The following is an 11339-nucleotide window of genomic DNA, read 5'->3' on the forward strand; positions in this document are numbered from 1 at the left end:
CCCGAGATCTGACCCTTTGAACCCAATTCGACCCGGCATGACTCAACTCGACGCTAGACTCGAACATATGTAATGACCTAACTAATTTTTAGCCCTTGATTTAAATCAAGGAGGTTTATTGTCTCATGGCAAAAGATGAAGGACTGGTTTCCCATAACCCTAAAAGTTAAGGGGGTTTAGCGGAATTTACTAGAGAAAGTGCCATGTTATGAAAATATTATATTGTGTATGTCCATTTAATACTATGCTATAGATAATCTTCCTGAAGAAGATTATCCATTTAGTACTCCATTGAAGTTTATCTACAAGCAGCTGATGCAGACAGGTTGCAAGCAACTCAATGAAATAGCTTGCAACAACTTCTTATTAACAGGCAAGTTGCAAGCAACTCATTACTGAGCTTATTACCGAATTGTCAATTGAATTATATTACATGAAAAACATGATGAGATTGATTATTATTTATTATTTCCGAAAGGGCATTCTTATGATATTTTCTGTTTAATATACTAGTATATTTTTGAATGGTCCCCAATAAAAATAGTTGTGGTTAAGCGTTATTACTCACTGAGCTAGCGACTCAGTCCCTGCTATATATTTTTTTATAGAGATAGCAATTGACTCGGGCGAGGATTTCGTTTATTAGAGAGCACATATTGATAGTTCTTGGTGAGCCCCGTATTTGTTCGCGTGGGCAAGGAGTTCTAATTGATAGTTATGGTCTTTTCTTTGAACTCTTATAGTCGCTCCATAGTCATTCTTTTAGTGTCATGAGTATTCTTTCGTTATTATAGACTTATTTTGAGTATATTACTTTTTTATGGGGATAAATTAATATTATTAGTTGTTAGTGGGTGAACTATTAATAGTAGAGATTTTTTTTGGTTAATTGATAAAGTTATTGTTATTTGAATTAATATTAGGATGTTTGGTTGTTGATTTGATACAGGAAAGTTTTTGGATAATTCAAAAACAGAGGAAATTCTGACCGATTTTCTGTATAATACTGATGAGGCTTATTTGGGACACTTGCTCCTGAGCGCCAATCACGATCCTAAATTGGGTCGTAACATTAACCGACTATATCTCATACAAAAGTAACCACACAGATAACAATACGGTGACATCATCCATCTCCGCTAACAATACACATTCCAGAAACCGCTAAAGAGGCTGGAATATTACAAGGATGACATCCAATTTATTTATGTCTTAACACATAGAAGAAAGGAATTTAAACCAATGATCATTTAATAAGATTCATCAACTGGGTGCCAATAGCGATTGAAAAACAAGAAGCTATCAGCTTTTGCAGAAAAACCATCCTGATTACGATGCCAACTGTAATAGGCGTGAGTTCGATTCTTAATCTCCAATATGGCATGTCCAAAACTTGATTCACGATAGGCTGAGTACTTAGGCTGTGGCTCCGTCATTCTGAAAAGTGAAAATTATAACACCCACCATTAACTTTTCAGTTGGTGTATTAACATTTGTTGTAGATTTAATTAAATTTTCAGAATATTAGCAATATTCTTACTTTGTGGTAAGGCCTTCAATATTTCCTCCATCACCGACGGTTATGTAGACAGGTGCCGATGGGTTGCTCGCAGGAGTACATTCCCCACTCACAATTTTGTAGTCAATGTTCGATATACGTTTCTGCCACCACGTTTAAAAAAATGAAGAGGTGGAAAATTTGTCAGTAATAAAAAAGAAAAATGCCTTCTTTTTTTTTAAATCTAGGTTATTAAGAACTTCGTGATAACTGATGAAATTAATCCATTTTGAAGCTACATATTAATTTCTCATCCCTATATGGCACTTATAATTATCAATAGTCAATTTGGTCAATTTTCAGCTATATCAGATTGAATGAACTTATATATGTACATATATTTGAATATCACAAACTATACAAAATTCATTTCAAGTTGCACTTTTTCTGATATTAAAATATTGAAAAATGCTAGGAGTAAAAGGGATTACCGATCGTTCATAGGCGTGAACATGACCTGCAAAAACCATATCTACTTTGTACTTAACAAACCATGGCTCATATATTACTCTCATGGTTTCGCCTTCCATGTAATGATAGCCGTAGCTGTTGTACCATGGGCAATGCATAAGAACAATTAACCATGGAGTTTCCTTTCTATTGACTTTTTTCAGCTCTGCCTCGAGCCAGCGGTACTGAGGAGTATATTTAGCTTGAGATTATAAAAAGTATATATATATTAGCACTCGGTTATAAAAATTTATACGACTAAAAGGTCAGCCCGGTGCACTAAGCTTCTGCTATGTGCGGGGTCCGAGGAAGTGCCGGACCACAAGGGTCTATCGTATGCAGTCTTACCCTGCATTTCTGCAAGAGACTTTTTTCACGGCTCGAACCCCTGACCTCCTGGTCACATGGCAACAACTTTTGCTAGTTATACCAAGGCTCCCCTTCCAAAAATTAGACGACTAATTTACCAATAATTCATCGAATTGATTAATTATATTGGTTTCGTTAAATATAATAGTGCATGTGCTTACAAGTTGCAGAGTATGTTGATAAAACGATGATATATGCAGAAGCCCTCTTGATTGAGTACCACAAAGGAGAACTACTTCCTGATGCTTGGTAAGGAACTGGATATCGGTTTGTGTATGGCCTGAATGGTTCTGGTTCACCCTGCAAAAAAAGTAAACATCTTATTACTTTGTACAAATATGAAACATTCGGGCACATACAAATAGAAAAGAATTCAAAATTTTAAGTTTTGTGAGTGTGGTATTATCACTACATTTATTTCTACTTTATAGCAATATCAGTGTGCAAAATGAATATCTTGGTGTATACATTGCTCTCTATTTTATTCCACCACCACCAAAACGGCAAAACTTACTGTTGAGTGGTACCAGTAAGTCTCTCACACAATAAGTAAGTATTAATTCAATTTTCACTATCAAACCAATTGGTGCAGCCGCAACGTACTACACCTTCGTTGTGTCAAGAGTGCTCAGAGAAAAAAATGATATTTTTTTTGGGAAAATAACATTGTATAGCCGCTGTAAAAATAATAGTCGAAAAAATATATAAAATTTGTATAATTTTTGTATATATAATATACATTCTGTATGTTATGTACAAAAATTATACAAATTTTATACACTTTTTCGGTTACTAGATGTAAATAATTTCTAGCGCGAGCTAAAAGTGATAATACCCCTATTTTTTTTTAGCTTAACTATTTGGTATCCAAAATTTATTGACCCAATTAATTTGAATTTGCGGTAAATAGGCCCAGTAAAGCGGGTAAAGCGCTCCCCACCGGTGCTCTAATCTCCAGTATAATATATTGGAGTATTTTTCCGGATTTTGAACAGTGTTTTCGTTCAGATTTATCTTTACATGAAAAGTGACTAAATTTCGATTACTTTTGAAACTGTGGTATTTTCGAATGACCACTTATAAATCTAGCTATTTTTGAATTTCTCTCAAAATTTATTGACCCAATTAATTTGAATTTGTACTAGATAGGCCCAGTAAAGCGGGTAAAGCGCTCCCCACCAAAACTATACTATATTTAGTGCTACTATGTTTAATTGAAACTTATGAAAACGGAATTTGCATAGGAAGAACTTACGATTTCAGGAGCAAAATCGACATCGTGATTACCAGCAGTCCAAATCCAAGGTTGATAAGCATTGCTTCTTTCAACAAACCTACCCCAGGTGTCCCATCTATTATTATCATGATTTGGATACTTATCTGCGTAAGAAAGGTCTCCAACAAATAAAACAGTTTGTCCTTGAGTTGGATTCATTTCATAGTGAGTTAACGTCATGTTTGAGTCGTATGTCTGTCCAAGATCCCCTGCATGCATTGCCGACTTATATTATATACACTGACAGTTTAATTTTTTCCACGTGCAATTTAACTAAATAAAAATCGAAAAAATATAGTAATGATTACCTATGAGACCAAATGTATAGGATACATCGGGGCCTACTGGTGGAGGAGTAACAAACCAGAATGTCCGTCTTGAATGCCCAGTTCCAACCATGTAGTAGTATTTGGTGTTATACTTTGTTTAAAAAATAAATCATAAATTAGTAATATCGACATCGGTTGAGAAGCATGAGGTTTCATGCTTAAATCTCATTATTTCTTCTCATCTGTTCAAACCTTAGACGGATACCACGTTTATTAAGAAAAAGTGAGTAATATAATTGAAATATATATAAATATTGATTTTACATAATTTTACACTATAACTTGTTTATAAAACTCACCTTCAAGTTTTGAATGGTACAATGATGAATGTAGCCAGAATTATATGTATGGTATTTGTAGGTAGAAACAGTTCCTTTGGCTATTTGCTTAATCTTGCTATTGAATTCCCAGTATAATACTTTATTTGAGCCAGGTTCATCCATTGTCACCCATGAAACAATCACTCCTTTACCGACGTGATCCCCTTGCGTTAAATGAACCTTCAGTTACACATCAATTTAATTAAAAAACATTACAAGAAGCAAAGTATTTCAAACTAAATTTAAAAAAAAAAAGACTTTGCTGATGATTAAACTACAAAATTTCTTTATATAAGAAGAAAGAAAGAAAGAAAGAAATGTAGAGTATCTTTAACCAACTCAAACTTGTTTTTCTTCATTTTTTAAGTGTTAATTTCTAACATGGACGAGTCAAGCTGCTTGCTTTATTATTAATCCCTTTTTACTTTCATGCTTTGGACGACGTGAAATCTCCATTGAAACATGTTTACAATGTTTATGTTGGGTGTGCTAACAAAGTCTCACGTTGGTAGCTGAAAAGATTGGGAGTCTATTGTAGGGATCTCTTAATGGTGTAAGGCCTTTTGGAAAAAATCATGCGGGCTTGGTCTAAAGTGGACAATATCACACCATGTTAGGAGTGTCTTTGGGCTAGTTTAGCCCAACAATAGGTATCAGAGCCCAGGTTTGACGGGACGAGTATGAAGATGGCGCAAAGTGATAGTGTGGGGCGGTGCACACACAAGCCATAATACTCTAACAATGTGGGTGGCACACAATAAATCTCGGAAATTACCCGTGGATCGTGGCAATGGTCACATGGAACTTAGTTCGAGGGGAAGACCCGTGAATCATGGCTTAGTTCGAGGGGAAGATTGTTAGGTGTACGAACAAAGTCCCATATTGGTAGCTGAAAAGATTGGGAGCCTGCATATAAGGTGTAGGGATCTCTTAATGGTGTGAGGCTTTTTAGAAAAAAACCGTACGGGTTTGGCCCAAAGCAGACAGTATCACACCATGTTAAGAGTGTCTTTGGATTAGTTTAGCCCAACAGTTTAGCACATACAAAAATAAGGAAAAGCACTTATTAGTTATGTTGCTCGAATTCTCCAAAAATACACCGGCATTGACAAACATTTTTGAGTCCGAGCATATAGCTTATTTGATGGATGCACGTGTAGATAGAAGGAAAAGTCCTAAATTAAATGGGCAGAGAAGTAGAAAAGACCTGTTGAGGCGCATTGTAGCCATGAGGGACGCGAAAGACATCGCTATCAAGAGGCATATCCTCACTGCTTTCTACCTTCCTAACATAACTGCTGGTGATTCCTCCCCTGCATAGCGTTGCTGTGTTTGTGATGAAAAGTAAAATTGCAACAACATAGAACCACGAAATACCCATTAATTTTCTTTTTCCTCAACCTCACAGATAAGGAATATATTGAATTTTAGTACTTTGCTTGAGGGTATGTTACAAACAGGAGCAACTTGATTATATAGATACATCGACCTGCATAAAGTAGGCCGGAGTTAGAAGGCTAGCTACCATTTACAGGTTCGGCCGAACTCAATAACTTTAGTCTAAATTTTGTATTTTTATTAAAAAAAATTACTAAATATATATAAAAATTAATTAGAATCCAATTATTAATCAGGTCGATGTCATAAAGTTCAAATCCTCACTCTAACATAGAGGTGCCAACTGTCACATGGGCGAATTTAATCAAATTTGGACATGTTAAGATGAGTTGAGTCTGTGAATATAACTGCTTGTTCGATTGGTTATAATTGAATTGGTAATTGAGATAGGTCGAGGAGTGAGTCATAGCTCAACTCATGCAACTCAAAACCATTTTTTTATTTAAATTTTCTCCTTTCGCTATAAAATTAAATTTGCTTAAAAAGGATTTATTCTGCAATAATATATATTATTTCCTAAACCGATTGTTTGTGTTTTGTTCTATTCTTGTCGAGACACGCTTACAAATTTAATTTGGGCAAATATATAAATCCAATATAACTAAATATGTTGGATGGACTTACTTGAATTATACTTTTCTTTAATTCTGGAATGAATATAACACTCTTCGGTTGAGTTTTATACTCCGTCCGTTTCACTTTATTTGTCGTAATTTGACTTAACACAAAGTTTAATAAAAAAAGAAACTGTGTGGTCTTAAATATTTCATAACATTTGTGTGACTATAAAATTTTAAAAACTTATGACTTTAAACATATCATAGCATTATATGATTATAAAAGTTTCTTATTAAGAAAATATTGAAATATGTCAATTTTCTTGAAACGAAGAAAACAACGTAAAATAAAGTGGAATGAAGAAATTTTTTGCAAACCCATAATAATTGTGTATCGGCATATAGATTGTAGAAGAAATAGTACCATTCAATGTTTAAAAGGTGGAGGCGTGAGGCGAGGCACTTTACCTCTAACGAGGCGAGGCGTAAGCCCTAAGACGTGGGGCGTAAGTTCCACGGATCTTTAAATTTTACTAATTTCAAGAATTTTAAGATAGTATAAAACAAAAAATAATTATAAAAATTACATTAAAACCACAAAACTATAACAAATAATCTATTTAAAATATTTGTAAATTATAATTCAACTATGAATTATACGAAAAGTATGACATATATCATAATATGTGAACTAGCTGCAATATCGTTACAACTCAAACATCAAAAGTCATGTATTCGATGCGAAACCTTATATGTATCTCTTAAGGAGTAATGAATCTTGAAAGAATTTCGATATTATAATTGATATTTTTTTAAGATACTCCTTTTATTTAATATGCTTTCTATTTGAAAGAGAATTTATATAAAAACATAATTCACAATTTAAATATGATTTTCTAGCATCATTTATTTTTTAGCTTCAACAAGTTAATAAAGTGACACATAATTCACCATATGATACCATGATAACTAATTATTTGTAAATAGTTACTAGCTAATATTTAACTATTAAATTAATAGGTATTGTATCTCGCGTAAACATGAAAAAAAATATTTAGGAAAATAAATAAAAAAATTTATAGATTATTATATAATAAAGACATAACGAAAGTTAATAAACAAATACATTTTAAAATGAAAGATTTATTTGAAATTACTATCATAGCAGTCTTAGTAGATAATGTGCAAATTTTTTTATTTTAATTATGACATAAAATACTCTCAACTTAAAGATTTATGATTAAGAAAAAAGTAATTTTGAATAATCCACGATTTATTAAGAAAATTTGAGAATTTACAGGGTTAATCACATACAATTGCATAAAGTTCTTTTAGGCGAGCCCAGTACGCTAGGCATTGGGCGTGTCTGGGACGTAAGCTCTGACGATAGAAGCGTAAATCTCACAAAACTAAGCCACACATATAAGTCCAAAGACATTTTACGGGTGCTCCTCCCCAGGACGAGCTCCAAACGAGTTCCAATTCTGCCTTATAAAATAGAGATGTCATTCCCCACCTTTTGGAATATCGCTGCTGCAGAGACGAGGGAACGGACAATTGGAACAGAGTAAAGAACCTACATATAGTAATTGTGCACAGTTTTCGCATGCGTTTATTTATGACCTCCCAATACCTCCCATTTCAGATAAAAATCGCAGTTAGGAGGGACACAAACTGCTTCAACCACTGAGTTCTCTCTATAAAGACAGATAACTAGATAAGCATTTTCAAAAAAATACAAAAAGAGTTTCATAACAAGCAGTTCAATATTTTTTGGAAAAAAAAAAAACCACTAACTCTTCTGCTAATTTTGCAACGCGTCGTGATAGGTCACTTTTGCAAATCTTTTTAGTGATAATCTTTTCCGTACAAACAAAATTCACCGATATTTACGTGGTGCATAAACGAGTCCGGAACCTAAATATTATTTTTTTGGACTCAAATTACCTTAACAGGTGTTTAAAAAAATACATTTCTATATATAGCGTGCAAAAACAAGACGCTATACATTAACGGCAACGTCTACCGTTAAGGTATAACGTCTTTTATTCATATGTTATACATATAACGCCCAAAAAAAATGCTATACCCTGAATATGGACCCACCAATAAGTGAACTAACAAACACAATAATTTAAATGTGTATAACGTATATTTAAAGAACGCTATACGGCAAAAAAATTTCATATCCCGGGCTAGCCATTTCCTATATAAAGTGGTTAGGATTTTAGGAAAATTCGTTCACATAAAATTCTAACTCCCGTTCAATTTTTTCTTGTTGTTAAATTCTGAAGCATTTTTTTCGTAATGTCTGAAGAGCGTAGAATAAGAGTTTCATTATATTGGGGGGTGAGGTTGTGATGGAGAATAACTCTGTGAGGTATAGTTTATCTCCACAGGGTCATGTTAAATTACCACTTACAATAGAGTACGATAAATTGATATCATTGTTATGCAAAAAAATAGGTGAGAGGAAACGTTCAGTGATACTTAAAGTAACCGGAAGATATCCGTATTCCGTCACTCTGCAAGTGGCTACTTTTTACTCGGAGTTAAACATCTACTATGATGAAACTTTGAGGGATTTTCTAAGGACTCCGAATGAATACTGGGAATATCTTGTAATAAATATGTTGGATATGTACGTCAAGGTCGAAGATGTTCCAAACAATGAGGTTGCCGGACAGGTTCCGGATAACCCCCAGTCATCGGGTGGCTATTCTGGAGGAGTTTTTGCCGGACAGGTTCCGGATGAAAGAGTTTTCCTTGATTTAAACTTATCCCCGCCTGCTTTACATAATTCACAAGACGAGTGGTAAGCTTCAATTTTCCTTTGTGTTACGATGTACATTTTTGTTGTATTGAATTTGTATTAACGCTCATATATTTAACAAGGGGTACATGCCGGATTTGAATTTTACAAATTTTGAACCCAAACATAGTTTTGGTGTGTTGGATCATGGTGGTCCATCCGGGAGCCATCACCGAAATGAAAATGTCTATCATGGAATTTCATCACATTACGACTTGTAAGTGAAGTGATACGGCTATATGGAAAGTATTTATTAAATTCAGCATCTTATTATTTTGTTGATTGTGCAGTGAAAACGAGCAAGTTGAACCAAATGTACTCACTCAATTGCCCAAAGATGACGTATTAAATCGAGATCTAGCAGATGTACAGAGTGAGGAAGAGAACAGTGATTACGACAACAATGCTGATGAATCTAGAGATGAGACACCCTTTCTTCGTGAGGATAGTGATAAGGAGGATGAGAAGGAAGACCTGATTTGACGAGAGAGTATGCTCCACCCCCCCTAGACGAAGAATGTACGAGTCCCAAGTGCCATTTCTTTCAAGGAAGATTCCTTACCTTGATAACTTGCCAAGCATACAGGATGTGGAAGCTCTCACAATGGATTTTGATGAAATTCGGACAACAATGTGGGATGAGTCTAGACCAACGCTGCTGGCAAAGGGCATGTTTTTCCTGATAAAGCGTGTCTAAGCAGGGCTTGTAAAATGCACAACATAAAAGAGTGTCGTGAGATGACGGTATGGGAGTCAAGTCCGATTGTATATAAGGTTGTTTGTCGCAGGTGGTTTTGGCCATGTCATTGGATGTTGTGTGCGAGCAAGAAGAAGACAGGTCTGTGGAAAGTGGGTAAATACATTCACACCCACACATGCGAAATGGACACATTCAACGGGAATCACTTCAACTTGGATATTGACTTGATTTCTCTTGTTCTTATTCCACACATCGAAGAGTCCATAAGGTATAAAATCAAAGAGTGCATTACAGCAGTCCACCAGGAACATGGCCATATCATTACTAAAAGAAAGGCATATCTCGGGCGCAAACGAGCGTTTGAAATAGTCTATGGTAATTGGGATAAGTCATTTGCAAATCTGCCTAGGTACATGGCTGCACTGCAGCAGTTTAATCCCGGGTCGGTTGTTGAATGGAAGCTTGAACGGATTCCAAGTAAACCAGAATATACATTCAATTACGTGTTCTGGGCGTTTAAACCAGCAATTGATGGTTTTTCGCATTGTCGGCCCGTAATATCCATAGACGACACTCATGTCTATGGAAAATACGATATCAAGCTATTGATAGCCGTGGCAGTAGATGCTAATGGACATATATTTCCTCTAGCTTTTGCTATTTGTGCCAATGAAAACCAAGAGACGTGGACGCTGTTTTTGAACCACTTGAAAGAGCACGTTGTCAAACAGCGTTCCGGTATTTATCTAATATCTGATCGACACGGTGGTATCTTAAGTTCTGTAGAGAACTTGCCTGCATGGCAAGAACCTTATGCCTACCATCATTACTGTGTTAGGCACCTTAAAGCCAATTTCCAGAAGGCACATCCCAACAAGGATCTGCATGATTTGATGTGGATGGAAGCAACAGACCACCAATAACATAAATTCCGGAGGCACATGGAATATATCAAGCAAGAAGATGAGGTAGTTTATCGTTGGTTAATGCGACATGACCCTGAAAAGTGGACTTTGCATGCAGATGGTGGCAGACGATGGAGAACTCTGACTACAAATTTGTCAGAGTCTTTCAACGGGTTATTGAAGTCGGCAAGAGGATTGCTTGTCACGACCATGGTGCGGATGTCATTCAAGCAGATGGCGGAGAGGTTTGTTGAAAGGTCTACAGCCGCAATGTCATTAATGGAAATGGGTGTTGAATTTATGCCAGTATCGATGCAGAGATTTGAGAAATATAGACGGCGAGCGCATTGGCATTCATTTTTGCAGTATGATAACGAAAGAAATGTTTTTGAAGTTCGCACCGCTATCCATCAAAATCGGGGTAATAATGTACATACTGTAAATGAATCTACAAGGTTATGCTCTTGTGGGAAATGGTCCATCTACCACATGCCTTGCTCACATGCCATCAAGTGCTTTCAACAAGTTGGTTTAGGTGTAACCAACTATGTTGATCAACAATATAGTGTTGCGAAGTACCTTAACACATATAGTGGGCAGTTGCAGCCAGTGGGTGCTGAGCATTATTAGCTGCCTGAACCATTTAAAATGGTGTGTAACAAGTC

The 11339-nt window shown here is 35.4% G+C and overlaps 1 protein-coding gene across 1 annotated transcript; it reads right to left on the reverse strand.

The window, feature by feature from the left end:
* Positions 1-1036: 1036 nt before the first annotated feature.
* LOC104241761 (purple acid phosphatase 2-like) lies at positions 1037-5805 on the reverse strand. The gene is made up of 8 exons (XM_009796692.2): positions 5510-5805; positions 4282-4482; positions 3962-4073; positions 3633-3862; positions 2539-2677; positions 1990-2210; positions 1541-1662; positions 1037-1437 (listed from the first exon to the last, which is right to left on the reverse strand). Exons 1-8 carry the CDS (start codon positions 5681-5683, stop codon positions 1251-1253), a joined length of 1386 nt encoding a protein of 461 aa, XP_009794994.1. The 5' UTR covers positions 5684-5805; the 3' UTR covers positions 1037-1250.
* Between the last annotated feature and the right edge of the window lie 5534 nt (positions 5806-11339).

This window comes from Nicotiana sylvestris, chromosome 1 (genome assembly GCF_000393655.2).
Source record: "Nicotiana sylvestris chromosome 1, ASM39365v2, whole genome shotgun sequence".
NCBI classification, from domain to species: domain Eukaryota; kingdom Viridiplantae; phylum Streptophyta; class Magnoliopsida; order Solanales; family Solanaceae; genus Nicotiana; species Nicotiana sylvestris.